Source organism: Petromyzon marinus, chromosome 40 (genome assembly GCF_048934315.1).
Source record: "Petromyzon marinus isolate PM22_M1 ecotype Great Lakes invasive population chromosome 40, UKy_Petmar_22M1.pri1.0, whole genome shotgun sequence".
NCBI lineage: Eukaryota > Metazoa > Chordata > Hyperoartia > Petromyzontiformes > Petromyzontidae > Petromyzon > Petromyzon marinus.
This window is the reverse complement of record NC_133706.1, coordinates 1,581,255-1,599,985: the sequence shown is the minus strand read 5'-3', so window position 1 is coordinate 1,599,985 and position 18,731 is coordinate 1,581,255. Positions and strand designations below refer to the sequence as shown.

The window sequence follows — 18,731 nt, the reverse complement described above, 5'->3', positions numbered from 1 at the left end:
TGTACTAAAATAGATTGCAATCTATGCAAATAACGTGTCCCAACAAAGCAATACTCCACATCATGAGGCAGAATTTCACGTCATAAAGTACCTGCAACACGTAATGCGTACACAAATATGCTCGCCCTGCATATTAGTTTTTTTTGTTTACTCGCACTGCCGAGAAGTCTGCGTTTGTAATGACACTTCTCACCGTACCCCCTCCCCCCCTTACTCTCTGACTCCACTTCCTCTTCGTCCTTTCTTTTCGTCCTACCGCTCTTAAACCCCGCTGCAGCCCGGCAGCGAAACAAGGGCCTGAACCTGGGCACGTTCCTGGCTTCGCACGGCTCCTACTCACGCACGGGCTTTGACATCCTGAGCACGGAGGGCAGCGACCACGAGCACGCCAACACCTCCGACTCCGAAGTCGAGGAGTTCAACGCCAAGCCGCGGCACTCCGCCGTGCCGTGAGTGCCCGGCCGACGCCGCCGACGCCCGTTCCGAGGTTGTTCACGTCGGGGGGGGGGGGCCCCTAACCGATCGTGACGGTGTGAGTGGTCGCGACGTCATCTCACTTCTCAGTTCTTTGTGGAGGCCAAGCATGTCGTGCACGGTGTTTGCCGCACAGAGGTGTATTTTCGGGAAAAAAAATCGATAACAAATCGGAAGCCCGTGACCGTGCAAGGGTACGAATTCCCAAATTGTAGCTCGTTGTTCTACATGTGCGCGCCCGTGTTTGTTTCACGCATTGAGCTCGCCGCTTTGGTCACATTGGAATGCAAAGGCTGGCTGTCGAGTGAATCTGTTCTGGTGTTGGTGCGCGTGGCTTTAGAGGGTAGAGCGGGTGGTCTTTACAGGTAGGAGGAAGAATGTCGGTGTGAATATCCAACACCAAAACTACGGTGGAGGCCATTGTGGGTATCGAACGCTCGTAAAAAAACGCTCTTGTCAAGTTCTGTTCCGTGCTTTGGACAAAGGCATGCAAAGATTGAAGTCCATCGTGCGAAAGTCTTATGTTGTCCCACAGCAAAAAGTAGGACGCACACGACGTGTTTTGTATATTTTAATCACATTGCCTAATTTGCTTATCGGTCATCAATTTTAAGTACTTAAATGCTGCTGCGTTGAGTCAAATGGGCCAGGTGGTCACAGTGTAAGCTGCCAATCAAAATAGGACGGTGAGCGAGCGTCGAGAGTCGCTTATCTCGTGCTCGTGGATGCAAGTTGGTGTGAGCGAGTTTCCGTTACGTGGTGTGACGGTATGTTGCGAGGCGCCTGTGGCTGGCTGCTGTGTGTGTGTTCGTGTGTGCTCGGGTGTGTGGGGGGCGGTGGCGCAGCGGTCAGCGCGCTGCGCTACGTACCCGGCGACCCCGCGTTTGATTCCCGCTCACGGCCAACATCGGTGACGATTATTTGAACCGGTCATGGGCCTCCCCTAGCCTCAAATAGGTACCTGGTTCAGTGTGTAAACATCGCCACTGGGAAGACAAAGGCAGCCGGGCGTAGTGCTGGCCACCCACCCCCCTCGTGTGCCATCCCAGCCTTCATAGGTGCTCGCTAACGGCACTTGCCCCAACAGTCTGGTAAGGCTATACGGGGCATCTTTGTCTTTGGGTGCGATGGCGCCGATCATACATGGCGCAGAGCTTCTCGGTGTGCGTTTCGTCACATTTGGCTCCACGTTAGCAAAGAGTAATGATCCCTTCCTCCCCGCGAGCTGTCCTCGTACCCTGAGGTTTTCTTTTGGCGAAGGCAACCTTCGCTGTCAACTAAGGTACTGCTCTAGTTTTTCCCCTTTCCTCTTTGTGTGATAAATTTACCCATCACTCTTGTTAACTTGTGTTCAGTGATGCCCCCTTACCGAGTGCCATGCACGCGTATCGGGATGTCTGGGAGGATTTGCAATTATTTTCTTGCCGTTTTTTTTTTACTGAGCTCATTTCAGAGGGGCGCCACGGTAGCGAGATGTTAACTACCTCGCCTGGTGTACAGGCGAGGTAGTTAACATCCAAATATTCAAAACGTGCGTCGAGATAATTTTGCTGCTGTAAATTTCTACGCGACAAGCCACCTCGTTGAGCTATCATTTGTGATGGCCAGGTCACTTATGAAAAAGAGCTACATAGCTCAGTGGGCCTTGGTAAAATAAAAAAATATAATTTCATTATTTTTGTAATTAAAAAATCTAGTTGTGGAAGGCGATGTTGCAAGCGTGCGTGCGTGCTCGGCGTGCGTGTACACCTACACGTGTCGTATCAGTATGTCTGTGGACGTGGGTGTGCAACCTACGCATTTGAGGAGTGCGTGTCGTGTGCTGGGCTTTTTGCGCGTAGTAATTTTCGTGTGCATGTTTGCAATAGCTTGGCATTTCCTCCCCTGGCACGGGGGAGGCCTGTTCCGTTCATTACAGTGTTGAGGGGTCGCTGCCAAAATGCGGTTAAACCGTGAAGCGACTGCGGTATTCTGACCCTTTCCCTCTCTTCTTTAGCTGTTAATTGTGCGCAGGATACATCCTATGCCAATGAGAATGCCAAGATTTCCACTCATCTGAGCTTTCCCACCCACTCCATATTCTAGGCACTGTAACCACAAATCAATTAAGTTAAATGAGCTTGGCCAATTAAGAGTTTGTCCGTGGGTTTGTGTATTCGTACGTTTGTGTTTGTAGGTGTGCGTACAAACGCAAGTCTTTGTATCAAGATGTTTACTTTGTAGGGCTGCATGGCTTAAATGCCTTTACAGACTTGTTATGTAAGGTTGTGTTTGTTTCCATAAAGCATACAGTGCATGTGTAACTTACATAATTGAACTAAACTTAAAGCTGCTAAATTTGTGGAATAATTAAGCTGAAGAGACCTTGTTATTCACCCGAGGTTTTTTATTCACCAAAAAGGCTAAACTTTCTATTCCAAAATGAGAACGCAATGAGGTTTGGACTGACCCAAACTCCACAAAACACCGATCCGGTTTATCCACTGGCGCACGAGGGCAGTTTGCCCTCCTTTGTGAATGAAAACCCAGCCTCAATCTGAAGTCATGCAACGTAGCCCTGCCTCATTTGAGCGCAGTGGCTTCACAACTCCAAACCATGCCAAACGGGGCACTTGCTTTCATGGCACAGCTGCCCTCATCGGGACCCACCTTCCTTCCTTGTATTGTCCCCCACGGCTGAACGGCGCTCAACACTCATTCCGCGCCGGTCGTAATTGCAACGTGCCGTCGGTGAAATCGGGAATTTGGCCATGCAGAGACGGCGCACGCGCGCGGCGCGCAGAGTTGTAAAAGTCCGTCGTTGTGCACGCGGACTTGTTCGCGCCGCTTCGTTGCGGGGTCAGCTCGCGGCTGAGGATCCCTGCGTTCAAAGGCCACAAGCGTGGGTTGTCGAACACTGGGCGACTCCGCCGCTGTGCTTGCGTGACGCGAGCGCTTCTTCACTCTGCTCCCTTACACGATTAGCGCGGTTGGCTACGTACGGTGCGAAAGAGGTTCACCGTGCATTCATGCGTACACAGGCGCGCTCGTACTTACACCGTTGGCGTCTCTTGTTTTCAACTTGCGTTTAGCCGTGGCCCCCATCGTGATTGTATCAGCAGGTCACTGACCCCAATTCGGGTCACTGCCACACGACTGGGAAGCCCTGCCGCCCTTTCTCATTGTGATAAAAGTCTGCCGTCTGTTTTCATGTATCGTTTTGTATTTTGAGAGAATCGCTGTGTTGTGAGTGCACCCGGGCGTAATTACTCGCAAGGATGGAACGATGTGGTCGGGAGCACCGTGCAGGCTCATGGGATCTGGCCCATATTTATCTGCGCATGTTTGAAGAAAGGTCCCTTGGCAGACGCCCATGATACAGATTAACATTCGGTGAATCACAAAGTGCCCCGGGACCCAGTTACAAAAATGTAAAAAACGGTGCTTTCCCAACAGTTTTCGCCACCCGCGTGTAACTCGTAACGCTTTTGCCCAGCTTGTGACGACCTAAAAAAATATATATACACCGCTGCTCTGCTAAGCACTGAAGGATGTGGTGTGACTTTTGAGTTAAATAAAAAAAAAGGTTGCTTAGGCTACGCATGGACGAGGAAGTCAAATTTGCACAAACATTTATTGAGTGTGTCCTCTAGGTCACTTAATTTTCGATTTTAAAACTGTACCCCTCGCAAATCCAACACGTGACACTTTGTGCGTGCGCGTGCACGCGCGGCGACGCAAACGCGCGACGTGATGTACATATGTAAAGTTAAACGTGCGCGTGTGTCGCGTTCGATCCCATTGACGATGCCAGCAGGCGCCAGAAAGAATGTACGCTTGCCTCCTCTATACATTACGTGTAAATGACATCAGTAAACGGTATACAATTGTAGAAAACGTGTTTTAAAGTTATATTTATATGTAGATGTCAGTCGTGGATTATGGAGACGTCGAAACAAAGGAAAATAAACCAGGAAACTGAAAAATAACCAGAACCAGCAGCCCTGGTGTCCTGGCGAATTCGCATTAGTAGACGTCATTAACTTATTGTTGGAAATTTCCTGCAGTCATTACTGTTGTTGGACACTAACGACAACTGTAACGGTTATGCCCGTAAATTTTGATTTAAAGCTTTCGTGACTGCAGGGATTCATATTCTTGGTTCTTTCGGTAAAGTCACGTTGAAGGGAAACAATAAAATATATAAAAGAATACAATTCTCACGACGTTTCGACTGCAACACAAGCAGTCATCATCAGGTGTGAAAACCACAGCAAGAAGATTTGAAAAAAGTGGCGTTTTTTAAAGTTTTTTTTATTGTTTCCCTTCTACGTGACTTTACCGAAAGAACCAAGAATATGAATCCCTGCAGTCACGAAAGCTTTAAATCAAAATTTAAGGGAATAACCGTTACAGTTGTCGTGAGTGTCCAACAACAGTAATGACTGCAGGAAATTTCCAACAATAAGTTAATGACGTCTGATAATGCGAATTCGCCAGGACACCTTCTTTCGTTTTCGTCTTGTTGTCTAGCAGCTGAGCCTCCCGCCGTATATGACAGATCCCTATGTTCCAGCAGAGCTCTTATAGTGTCCTATAAAGTTTTATGATTTCTGATAAATGTGCACACAGGTACAACAAACAGAAACGCACGCAGAGAGGCAGTTCGTGTCTTTGGGGGGTGGGTCAAGCCAAAGGTAAGGGGTCACCCAGGCATGTGCTCTTGACTTGCCCACTGAGGCATTCAAGAACCCAGAGTCGTTGTCTCCTCCACAAACTCGTGATGGTCGCCTGTTGGGTCTCACTTGTATTGCTGTTCTAAAGTAGGAGTCCTGCTTTGTATTTGAAGGCGAAGGGTGATGGGTATTCTGCTGTTAGAAATTGGTGAATGTATATTGGTGTCCGTAGCTAAATTATTCGAGTTGAGTTACATTGTAACTTAAATTATTCAATCACCTCTTTAAAAAAAAAACAATTTGGTTTCACGCCTGGAGGTGAAACGCATCCATTTCATTTCCTGCCCTTCAAGCTTGTTCCCAGGGATTGTTTTTGGTAAAAGCGAAAGGAAATGTGTGTTCGAAAAGATAAAGAAATTAACACGCAACACTGCTAGAATATGGCCAATGAGTGATTTTAATTACCACCCGCTTGCGTCCGCATCACCTTTGTTGTTGATTCAACCAGAGATATAAAGAAACGCGAGCAACACGATTGTGTCAAAATGTCACGCCATTCGTCCACGCAGTTCTGTGTGATTTTACCATGTCCGTTTTATTTAAGAGTGCCAGTATAACGCCGTCGTTTTACGTGTTTATTGAGATTATTGCCCCATATATTGTTGCCATGAGGTGTTGTCGAGTGAGCCGTGTTCATTTTGTTCTTTAGTTGTCACGCGGGAATAAAGTGTTTTGCAAGATGGAATCGTCTGATGTCTCGTGATTTTCGTTTTATTTCTACCTCAATTGTGCCATCTTGGTATCACGTGATCAGACAAAGTGACCAATCGCATCTCTCGCAGAGCAGGCAAATGCTTCGTGTTGGAGAATTGCCCGCATAAGTGGGGGTAACAGAGCTACCTCTGAGGCATCTTCAAGTGACCTGGTCCACAAAGTAGAGGGCATCATTGTCCCACCCGCTCTGCCATATGAGAGTAACGTTCATCACATGACAGTGGAACCGATTGTATACATTTTCAGAGTTGGAATTTAACCACGTTTAAAGTGATGGTGTTTTTTTTATGCGATAGTTATCGGTTACTGGGATAAGATCATAAACTCTCTACACGTGAGAACCCTGTTTAATTGCGGGCGGCTGGATTCGTGCCCAGGTTCTCAATGACGCCATCTCGGTGCATAAACCTCTGGGCCACCTGGGTGTCCACCTGTGAATGCGTTTTAAGTCAGGCAATTGGATCTTCTGTGTAACTCGGTGAGCCATAAATTGAGACCAAAACGTCTCGAGTATCCTCCATGCAAGGAAAGTATTGTGTTGCCCTGAGAAAGTGGTGGAAATTCCACGTTCCCAAGGCGGGTCTCGTCTTTAGGATGACCACTGCTCACTCTCCACCAACTGGTACTGATTTTATCCACCCAAAAAGAGGGTTTGGTTGAGTCGACCCTGCAGACCCGCAATAAAAAATCTGCCGCAGCACGAGGCTGAACCACTGTGCACTTCCATCACGAGCCATTGCCGCTCCACTGCTGGATGAAGGCGCCTGCATGCCATCAACTGGCTTCGTGGCCCAGTGCTGCTCCCATCGATTTTAACCCCCTGACTGAAACAAAATAGTGAGATCTCATTGTTTCATCTCCACAGTGAGTGGCCGTTCTCTTGCATACCTGACTTTGGCATGTAAAATATCGCTATAAATTAGTGAATCGATAATATAAATCGTGCTGATTTATGGTATCATATCGTACAGTTGATCCTTATGGTGGTACCCCGGGGTACTAAATAATACAAAATGAGCGAGGCAATTAAAGATGTTATTTCTGGGACACTTTTTTTTTCCAGGGGTGTACTTCACTCCGCGACTGGGGGTAAACAATCAATCCGAAATCAGTGCCACACTCCGCGATGTCGAGACGGAGTGAGGTCGATTGCGCCGAAACCCTGAACGCTCGCGGTACGCACCGTGGTGGTGCATCGTGAGTACAGCTCATCGAGATGAGTCGATTGCCGCATCGGCGACCATCAACAGACTAAAAGTGACTGCATCACGGACATTGTGCGAGAGCCGGGCTAACTATGGAACCCCGGGGTAACTATGGAACCCCGGGGTAACTATGGAACCCCGGGGTAACTATGGAACCCCGGGGTAACTATGGAACCCCGGGGTAACTATGGAACCCCGGGGTAACTATGGAACCCCGGGGTAACTATGGAACCCCGGGGTAACTATGGAACCCCGGGGTAACTATGGAACCCCGGGGTAACTATGGAATCCCGGGGTAACTATGGAACCCCGGGGTAACTATGGAACCCCGGGGTAACTATGGAATCCCGGGGTAACTATGGAACCCCGGGGTAACTATGGAATCCCGGGGTAACTATGGAACCCCGGGGTAACTATGGAACCCCGGGGTAACTATGGAACCCCGGGGTAACTATGGAACCCCGGGGTAACTATGGAACCCCGGGGTAACTATGGAACCCCGGGGTAACTATGGAACCCCGGGGTAACTATGGAACCCCGGGGTAACTATGGAACCCCGGGGTAACTATGGAACCCCGGGGTAACTATGGAACCCCGGGGTAACTATGGAACCCCGGGGTAACTATGGAACCCCGGGGTAACTATGGAACCCCGGGGTAACTATGGAACCCCGGGGTAACTATGGAACCCCGGGGTAACTATGGAACCCCGGGGTAACTATGGAACCCCGGGGTAACTATGGAACCCCGGGGTAACTATGGAACCCCGGGGTAACTATGGAACCCCGGGGTAACTATGGAACCCCGGGGTAACTATGGAACCCCGGGGTAACTATGGAACCCCGGGGTAACTATGGAACCCCGGGGTAACTATGGAACCCCGGGGTAACTATGGAACCCCGGGGTAACTATGGAACCCCGGGGTAACTATGGAACCCCGGGGTAACTATGGAACCCCGGGGTAACTATGGAACCCCGGGGTAACTATGGAACCCCGGGGTAACTATGGAACCCCGGGGTAACTATGGAACCCCGGGGTAACTATGGAACCCCGGGGTAACTATGGAACCCCGGGGTAACTATGGAACCCCGGGGTAACTATGGAACCCCGGGGTAACTATGGAACCCCGGGGTAACTATGGAACCCCGGGGTAACTATGGAACCCCGGGGTAACTATGGAACCCCGGGGTAACTATGGAACCCCGGGGTAACTATGGAACCCCGGGGTAACTATGGAACCCCGGGGTAACTATGGAACCCCGGGGTAACTATGGAACCCCGGGGTAACTATGGAACCCCGGGGTAACTATGGAACCCCGGGGTAACTATGGAACCCCGGGGTAACTATGGAACCCCGGGGTAACTATGGAACCCCGGGGTAACTATGGAACCCCGGGGTAACTATGGAACCCCGGGGTAACTATGGAACCCCGGGGTAACTATGGAACCCCGGGGTAACTATGGAACCCCGGGGTAACTATGGAACCCCGGGGTAACTATGGAACCCCGGGGTAACTATGGAACCCCGGGGTAACTATGGAACCCCGGGGTAACTATGGAACCCCGGGGTTCCACCATGAGGTTCAGTTGGTGCAATTGAATGGAACTATGCGCAACGCTGTATAGCGACTGAAATATCACGTTGCGCAATCTTAACTGAGTTGATGCAGCGATATACAGGCGGGTCTTGCTTTTCGTCAAATGATGCAATTGGGGAAAGGAAGAAAAAACTGTTTTAAGTTTAAGATAAATTATAGAAATACAAAAAAATCCACCGCGCCCAACGTGGGGCTCGAACCCACGACCCTGAGATTAAGAGTCTCATGCTCTACCGACTGAGCTAGCCGGGCAGCTGGGACGAGCGACTCAATTGGGGGTAATGCATCTCTCCTGCTCGTCTCTCTCCACGTGGGAGAAAGCTCAACACAGAGAGAGATCGTGTGCCGTCAAGACGAGCCCACTGCCCCAAACGTTGCCGACATTGTATTTCATCCTTTTAAGGGCCACACGGCGATATTGTGTTGAGGTACGTGCATTTATTGTTATTTGTGCTTGTGCACCACTTTTTTTAAAAAATAATGTTTTACACATCTCACCAGATACACGATCTTCTGAGAAGTGCACTTTTCCAGCGGCGTGGGCGTTGAATGCAAGAGAGAACACTTTCTGGCCCCCGGTGTTTAACATCCAGCGCCTCATCAGCAAGGTTCAGGCTTCATGCTCGAACCAATGGCTGGCACTGACGTGGAGCCCTCTCCTTGACACGAGACCCCCTCCCCCCCCGGTTGGACGGCACAGCAACCTCGATGCTTTCATCGTCCGCTCGTTTGCGTTGCTGTAGGCAGGGGTGGGGAACGTCCGGCCCGCGGGCCGTGTGAGGCAACCGCAGGCGGGACTCCAAATTCAATAAATCTCTGGGGCAAACCTGGAAAAGCAGTTGCGAGTAGCAACATCGTCAACACCGGCTAACATCATCACACGCCTCGCCAAAGAGAAGCAGTTCCAGCCATCACATTAGGAGTGAGTTAATTGTTTGACCAAATATAACAGGCTTATTTTTAGGTTGATCATTTTGTATGGCCCGCGAATGATGTTATAAATATCCAAATGGCCCTTGGTAGAACAAAGGTTCCCCACTCCTGCTGTAGAGCGGAGATGGTCCACGACGGGAGATGGTCCACGACGGGCGCGCGCCAACAACGGCGAGCACGGTGACCCCGGTGACCCCGGGGTGCGGGATGTGGCGAGTTGCGCGAGTCGCTTTCCGTCTTCTCGCCGGCAGGGGGAGCTCCTCCAGGCTCCAGGCCGGCAGGGGGAGCGCCTCCAGGCCCCAGGCCGAGACCCTCTCCGGGGGGCCTCGTCCCACGCCGATCGGTTCACGCTCAGCCGGTGTGGGTGCTTGGAGCGGGTTTGCGATTTGTCGCCATTCGGAAAGAGTTCCCCCTGATTTTGTGCTCGCTGATAACACGATGTAAAAAAAAATTGTTCCTGGGTAGTAAGTGCTATGCCTAAAAAGTATAGAAAATGGATATTATTCCCCACAAACATTGCTTTTGTGGCCAGGACAGTAATATTTTGAAGTTTACCTATTTTCAATGAGAAAACGGGCGAATTTGTGTCTTTTCGTTCACATGAAGTAAAAAAAACATATGAATCAAATTTATAATGCATTTATACTAAAGTAATACAATAATGACGTCAAAAGATTTAGAAATTCGTAGTTTTTCTAGATTTACGATTATACTGTAAATCAATTTTCACGAATCAGCCCCCAAATGTAGTCTCCCATCATGTTCTAGTTATACTGTCCTTGGTAGCGGCGTTCAAAGTCCAGTATAGCCTGGTGGAAGCGCTCGCCTTGCTCCTCCGAGTACGCTCCAATGTTCTCCTTGAATTTATCAAGATGAGCATCAAGGATATGGACTTTGAGGGACATCCTACAGCCCATTGTGCCGTAGTTCTTCATCAGAGGCTCAACCAGCTTCACGTAGTTTTCGACCTTGTGATTGCCCAGGAAGCCACGAACCACTGCGACAAAGCTGTTCCAAGCCGCTTTCTCCTTACTAGTGAGCTTCTTGGGGAATTCATTGCACTCCAGGATATTCTTTATCTGTGGTCCGATGAAGACACCGGCTTTAACCTTTGACTCAGACAGCTGAGGGAAGAAGTCTTGAAGGCACTTGAAGGCTGCCGACTCCTTATCTACAGCTCTGACAAAATGTTTCACGAGGGCCAGTTTGACGTGCAGTGGTGGCATCAGCACCTTCTGGGGGTCCACCAGTGGCTCCCACTTGACGTTGTTCCTCCTCACAGAGAACTCGGTCCGCTGTGGCCAGTCCCGCCTGTCGTAGTCAGCCTTGCTGTCTAAATCTTTTGTAGTATTTTTTTTATTACTTTAGTATAAATACATGTTAATTTTGATTGATATGTTGTTTTTTTCTTACTTCATGTGAACGAAAAGGCACAAATTCTCCCGTTTTCTCATTGAAAATAGGTCAATTTCAACATATCACTGTCCTGGTCACAAAAGCAAAGTTTCTGGGGAATAATAGCCATTTTCTGTACCTTTGAGGCATAAGCAATTACGAAATAACACTTACTACCCAGGAACAAAAGTTAAATTGTTACACAGTGTAATTAGCGCGCGTTCCGACTCAATTAGGGGGGCGCTAATTGAGTGCGGGACGTGGTCGCTTGTGCCGATTGCGAGGCCTCTTGGACGTGTCTTTTAAGAGTGCCCAGGGGTGGTGGAATTTCCACTGTGATGTTTTCTTTGGCAATAGGGCAAGGGTCGACTGGGGGTCAGACTGAATTTTGCGAAATCGTTGCGGTCTGTGCTGATGTTCAGCGAGTCACTCTTTAGAAATACTTTGTGTGTGTGTGTGTTTAGTTTGTTGTCCTTCCACCCCCACCCCGCACCTCCAATAAGCTACGGTTGGCTACGTACGGTGCGAAAGAAGTTCAATATGCATACAGTACGGTACATAAATGAATGCAGTGTTTCTCAAACTCAGTCGATGCAACCACACAGCCACCTCACCACCCCTGGTGACAAAACAACTTCACTTCTTTTCAAACACCAGGAATACAAAAAATATTCATTTTACCGGAACATTAAAAACATACTTTTTTTACGCAGCTACAAAGGTGTATTCTTAAAGCGAGTCATTTATATCTTAGGGTGAGGCTCGTTTAATCAGGGATATTTTCATAACTTATATTTTTTTATTTTGATTCAAAGCTTCCGTGACTGCAGGGATTCATATTCTTGGTTCTCTCGGTAAAGTCACGTAGAAGGGAAACAATAAAATAATAAAAATATAAAACAATAAAATTCTCACGACGTTTCGACTGCAACACAAGCAATCATCATCAGGTGTAAAAACCACAGCAAGAAATTTTGAAAAAAGTGGCGGGGTTTTTTTTACGAGAATATGAATCACTGCAGTCACGAAAGCTTTAAATCAAAATTTAACCGCCTCTACGGGGAGGGTTTCCACATAACTTTGAGATCCTTCAACAAACTCCGGGATAAGAAGGCTAACGTTAAAAAAACCGCCACTTTTTAAAATTTTCTTGCTGTGGTTTTCACACCGATGATGATTGCTTGTGTTGCAGTCGAAACGTCGTGAGAATTTTATTGTTTTATATTTTTATAATTTTATTGTTTCCCTTCTACGTGACTTTACCGAAAGAACCAAGAATTTTTTTTACTCACTGTCAGACCTTGACTGCAACCTTGCATCCCTCTGGTTCTCAATCGTAAACAATGTACAATGCTAATCATTACACAGGATTTGATGAAACAAAGTAGTTGTAAAATTTCGATTTAAAGCTTTCGTGACTGCAATGATTCATCTTCTTTGGTTCTTTCGGTAAAGTCACGTAGAATGATAATAAAATAATAAATTGATAAAATAAAATAACACAATAATATTTTCACGACGTTTCGGCCACAACACAAGCGGCCTTCATCAGGTGAAGGGGGCGAGACTGTCTGGTAGGACAGCGCTGGAGTGAAAGAGCCACGTTCAGATACGGCCTTTAAGCTGTGTGAGAGGAAGCTAGTTCTAGCTAGAATTCGTTTTGCATTGAGAGAAGTTGCAACAGCAGAGGTTAGTGTAAAGTAGTTGTACTTACGTGCCCGTGCTGATTTTGGATTTGGATTATTTACCTTCTAACAAAAATCTGGCCATGTCTCGCATCCCCAGAAGGGGCATCTCGCAACCCAGGGGGTGCAGGGCACCCCAGGCGAAGAACCACTGGATCAAAACGTTGTCATTGTTTCAGAATCAACCTGATTTAGCATCAGAGCCATCTGGAGGACCTTCACGGACCACTATACATCCCTGTGACACAACTCTGAGAATCCCTGGGTTAATAATACACGCATCCTCTTAATACACGCAGACTCTTAATACACGCAGCCTCTTAATACATGCAGCCTCTTAATAAACGCAGACTCTTACTACACGCAGACTCTTAATACAAGCAGCCTCTTAATACACGCAACCTCTTAATACACGCAGCCTCTTAATACACGCAGCCTCTTAATACACGCAGACTCTTACAGTGAGGGAAAAAAGTATTTGATCCCCTGCTGATTTTGTACGTTTGCCCACTGACAAAGAAATGATAAGTCTATAATTTTAAAGGTAGGTTTATTTGAACAGTGAGAGACAGAATAACAACAAAAAAATCCAGAAAGACACATGTCAAAAATGTTATAAATTGATTTGAATTTTAATGAGGGAAATAAGTATTTGACCCCCTCTCAATCAGAAAGTTTTCTGGCTCCCAGGTATCTTTTATACATGTTACGAGCTGAGATTAGGAGCACACTCGTAAAGGGAGTGCTCCTAATCTCAGCTTGTTACCTGTATAAAAGACACCTGTCCACAGAAGCAATCAATCAATCAGATTCCAAACTCTCCACCATGGCCAAGACCAAAGAGCTCACCAAGGATGTCAGGGACAGGATTGTAGACCTACACAAGGCTGGAATGGGCTACAAGACCATTGCCAAGCAGCTTGGTGAGAAGGTGACAACAGTTGGTGCGATTATTCGCAAATGGAAGAAACACAAAAGAACTGTCAATCTCCCTGGGCCTGGGGCTCCATGCAAGATCTCACCTCGTGGAGTTGCAATGATCATGAGAACTGTGAGGAATCAGCCCAGAACTACACGGGAGAATATTGTCAGTGATCTCAAGGCAGCTGGGACCATAGTCACCAAGAAAACAATTGGTAACACACTACGCCGTGAAGGACTGAAATCCTGCAGCGCCCGCAAGGTCCCCCTGCTCAAGAAAGCACATATACATGCCCGTCTGAAGTTTGCCAATGAACATCTGAATGATTCAGAGGACAACTGGGTGAAAGTGTTGTGGTCAGATGAGACCAAAATGTAGCTCTTTGGCATCAACTCAACTCGCCGTGTTTGAAGGAGGAGGAATGCTGCCTATGACCCGAAGAACACCATCCCCGCCGTCAAACATGGAGGTGGAAACATTATGCTTTGGGGGTGTTTTTCTGCTAAGGGGACAGGACAACTTCATCGCATCAAAGGGACGATGGACAGGACCATGTACCGTCAAATCTTGGGTGAGAACCTCCTTCCCTCAGCCAGGGCATTTAAAATGGGTCGTGGATGGGTATTCCAGCATGACAATGACCCAAAACACACGGTCAAGGCAACAAAGGAGTGGCTCAAGAAGAAGCACATTAAGGTCCTGGAGTGGCCTAGCCAGTCTCCAGACCTTAATCCCATAGAAAATCTGTGGAGGGATCTGAAGGTTCGAGTTGCCAAACGTCAGCCTCGAAACTTTAATGACTTGGAGAAGATCTGCAAAGAGGAGTGGGACAAAATCCCTCCTGAGATGTGTGCAAACCTGGTGGCCAACTACAAAAAACGTCTGACCTCTATGATTGCTAACAAGGGTTTTGCCACCAAGTACTAAGTCATGTTTTGCAGAGGGGTCAAATACTTATTTCCCTCATTAAAATGCAAATCAATTTATAACATTTTTGACATGCGTTTTTCTGGATTTTGTTGTTGTTATTCTGTCTCTCACTGTTCAAATAAACCTACCGTTAAAATTATAGACTGATCATTTCTTTGTCAGTGGGCAAACGTACAAAATCAGCAGGGGATCAAATACTTTTTTCCCTCACTGTAATACACGCAGCCTCTTAGGGGGATCCCAGGACTCACCGAGTTGCCAATTTTTTGGTTACGGAATTTTTTAAGTCCAGAAAAAAAAGACTGCGATAAAATAAACTCCTCATTCTCGTGGATAAAAAAAACTGAGAAAAGCCTTTTATTTTTCTACGTATTTTAAGCGTTTATAATTATGACTAGCAAGGGTTATTGTTAATTCGGCAATTGCAAATCTGGCTTGTTATATCATCCAGTATTGTATCGAGTCTCAAGTGAGTACCGTATTTGACTTTCACCCAAAGTTCAGAGTCGAAATCTGCCTGAATGTTTGCACGTCAGAGGCATCTGCACGGAATAGCGTTCAATCGGGCACGTACAGCAGGACGTGATGTTATAACACACATGTTGTACAGGATACTAAACAATATATATGATTGCTATGGACTCTCGATTGAGCTATTCAGTCTTTTGCACGAAACTGATATCCTGCACCGTATAAATATATAAATGATACAGAAACGAAATACAATGCGTACTGTACTTAGCTTTTGAAATGTGAATGCGAGTGCATGGCCAGGGTAGGGTTACGAGCTGGGGACACCGTGCAGGGATCGGGTTCAAGCCGCTTGCGAGTGCAGATTTGCTGCTGTTGCTGCTGGTGGTGATGGTAGGTAAAGTGGCAGGTAGAGTGACAGGTCCGTGTCGAGCACGTGGTCGGGCACGAGGGCTTGCGACGAGTGGGCCACGTGCTTGCGGTGTTTCGTTTGGTGTCCTTCACCACCCCCCCCGACCCCGCCCTCCCGCCTGCACCTTCGATTAGCACAGTTGGATACGTACGGTGTGAAAGAGGTTCGACATGCAACAATGTTACATACGAGCAGGATTTTGGGGAGGTCGGCAAACAAGGCGAAGATGTAAAGGCAGGCAGGTGGGTGGTGGCCCTTGATGGACGTGTCGATAGTGGAGTGAAGGAAGAGTAGATCTAAAGCCACCACGGTGGCTTCAATAAAACTGAGCATCGTGGTCGGTTGTCAGCTTTGCAGTAACTCCTGGATCTAGCAGCGGGAAGGAAGTGATGATGATGGTGGCGCCGAGGTTGTGGTCGTGGCACCAGCAGGAATCGACGATGACCACCTCTTGACCTTCAACGTACGGAATTCCAGTGAAAGGGGATGCGATTTTACTGTTCGGACTCCTGTGGAGGGCTTCTCTGCGCTTCACGCCTCCCCGTCGCCCCCACTGATGTCCTCTTCTACTATAGAGTCAGTAGATACTAATATAGTGTCAGTAGATACTACTGTAGAGTCAGTAGATACTACTGTAGAGTCAGTAGATACTACTATAGAGTCAGTAGATACTACTATAGTGTCAGTAGATACTACTGTAGAGTCAGTAGATACTACTATAGAGTCAGTAGATACTACTATAGTGTCAGTAGATACTACTGTAGAGTCAGTAGATACTACTATAGAGTCAGTAGATACTACTATAGTGTCAGTAGATACTACTGTAGAGTCAGTAGATACTACTATAGAGTCAGTAGATACTACTATAGTGTCAGTAGATACTACTGTAGAGTCAGTAGATACTACTATAGTGTCAGTAGATACTAATATAGTCAATAGATACTACTGTAGAGTCAGTAGATACTAATATAGTCAGTAGATACTAATATAGTGTCAGTAGATACTTCTATAGTCAGTAGATACTACTGTGGAGTCAGTAGATACTACTATAGTGTCAGTAGATACTACTGTAGAGTCAGTATATACTACAATAGAGTTAGTAGATATTACTATAGAGTCAGTAGATACTACTATAGTCAGTAGATACTAATATAGTCAGTAGATACTACTATAGTGTCAGTAGATACTACTATAGAGTCAGTAGATACTACTGTAGAGTCAGTAGATACTACTGTAGAGTCAGTATATACTACAATAGAGTTAGTAGATACTACTGTGGAGTCAGTAGATACTACTGTAGAGTCAGTAGATACTACTATAGAGTCAGTAGATACTAATATAGTCAGTAGATACTACGGTAGAGTCAGTAGATACTACTATAGTGTCAGTAGATACTACTATAGTGTCAGTAGATACTACTGTAGAGTCAGTAGATACTACTGTAGAGTCAGTATATACTACAATAGAGTTAGTAGATACTGACTATTGTATGTAGGGTGTGTAGGTATATTTGCCTACAAAATATATTTATTTGGGGGGGGGGGGGGTCGACTTTCTATGGCGTTTTGATTCGGGCCTTCTGAAAGGCTCTCATTATTTAGTTGACGGACAAATGGACAAACGGAACGCCGGGCTTTTATAAGAAAGATCGGCAACGAGTTAGTTTTTGGGTTAGATCGCGTAAATAAATAAATGTGTCGTTAAAACCCTCCACCACCTGACACAGCCAACTAGTAAGGGTGATCACGTGAACAGAACATGCCAATTCGTCACTAGTACAGCACACCGGTGTGTTGGAGAGCTAACCCACAACATTTACAATCTGAGTACGACGCTTCGCCAGTAATTACAACTAGCTTCATCAGGCGACAGCCAGATTTGTGGAGAAGTCCACCTGTTGCGTTCCTTATATAGAGGCGTAGATGTGGTGACCACACTTCTGCGCTCTTGCACAATGTGGAGGGGGGGGGGCATTACTGAGGCAACGTACATTATGCATGTGTAGTGACTGGGAATGTCACTGTGTGGTGCCGGGCCTGAGAGGCCACGGCGGATAATGTGTTGGCATTATGTGCAGCCCGCTTACTGGGCGTAGTACCACCAGCCCTAGCGGGGCTCGGGCGAGCGCTGGTTAGCGCGAGGGCGCCATGTACAGTGTGCGGTGCGGGCTCCCGGTGAGGGAGCGAGAGGGTCAGCCAGCCAGGGTTACCTTGGGGCATGATACGCTGGTGGACCTGCCGACACGTGACCGGATGATATCGGAGGGGGGCCACCGGTGGACGGGGGCCGCTGGGTGGTCACGTGGTATAGAGGAGCTCTCGGGAGCCTTCGGGAAAGAGCTCGAGAGATCTAGAAGGTGGGCGGGGCGAGAGGCGGAGCCAGCCCCAGCCCGGGCCGATATAACGGGGGCCCCGTGAGGGCCCCGGGGGTTCTTGACTGTTGGTGAGTGAAGATCCACGTCGGGTTGACGAAGCCTCTAGCCACGCGGTCCGGGACCCAGCTTGTGGTCCGGATCGGGATAGCGGGACCGTGTCTAGTTCTGCCGTAGCGTGGTTAGTTGGGCGTTCAACACCCGAGTGTAGGTTACATTGTTGCGTTGCTGTCAATAAAAGTGTTACTCCCAAGACAACGTCTGCGACTCAGTTGGACTCACTACACATGTGCATTATGCGAGCCCTTTGAACTTGTCCTTCCTGTCTATTGTGTTTATTAAAATAGCCCTACTAACGGTAATCCCTATTGAAGTACGCTGCCCTTTGTAGGTGTAGTGTTGTATAATGACGAATAAACTTCTTATGAGGCACACTCTGTTTATTGTCTTTCTCCTCTGACATGGTCCCTAACACACAAACGGGTGTACGGTCTCCTCACCCGTCACCCTAAGGAGGCACAGCCTCCGGACTTAGCGGGACCTTCACACAGGTCTCTTTGCTAACCTAAGGAGGTACAGCCTCCTGTCTTGGCGGGACTTACTCACACGTCTACCGCTATCCTAGAGTCCTCCGGCTGGGACCTAGGGGAGGCTATCTGACCCACCGCTGGCCCGGCGGGTCTTGACCACTGGATATGCCGAGCCTTAGCCCTCAGAAGGGCTGGAAGGCTGGGTCCAGGGTCCTGTCTATCTTCAGCCCGGGCTTCGGTCTTCGTGTAGGGAGAGAACTCCCCGAGATCTGCGCGGTCACCCTTCTTATACCCGTTTGTGGCCAGGTGTAACCAATCCCACATTCCCACGTGGAACTGTCTGATTGGCTCTTACCAAACTGTGGCTACGATCCAC

The 18,731-nt window shown here is 47.7% G+C and overlaps 1 protein-coding gene and 1 non-coding gene across 7 annotated transcripts in view; one reads left to right on the top strand and one right to left on the bottom strand.

The window, feature by feature from the left end:
• The window catches only part of LOC116950708 (peptidyl-glycine alpha-amidating monooxygenase B-like), a 50,344-nt gene extending 44,470 nt beyond the window's left edge, over nt 1-5,874 (top strand). For 5 of the 6 annotated variants that reach the window (XM_032968690.2, XM_032968691.2, XM_032968688.2 and 2 more), the window contains one exon: nt 278-5,874. In XM_032968690.2, coding sequence (XP_032824581.1) covers nt 278-453 — 176 coding nt within the window. In that variant the 3' untranslated portion in view covers nt 454-5,874. The remainder of the gene's footprint in view (nt 1-277) is intronic. The other variant, XR_012946441.1, reaches the window with a different exon arrangement.
• A 3,011-nt stretch (nt 5,875-8,885) lies between these two features.
• TRNAK-CUU (transfer RNA lysine (anticodon CUU)) lies at nt 8,886-8,958 on the bottom strand. The gene has a single exon. It is a non-coding gene; the product is annotated as a tRNA-Lys (tRNA).
• Between the last annotated feature and the right edge of the window lie 9,773 nt (nt 8,959-18,731).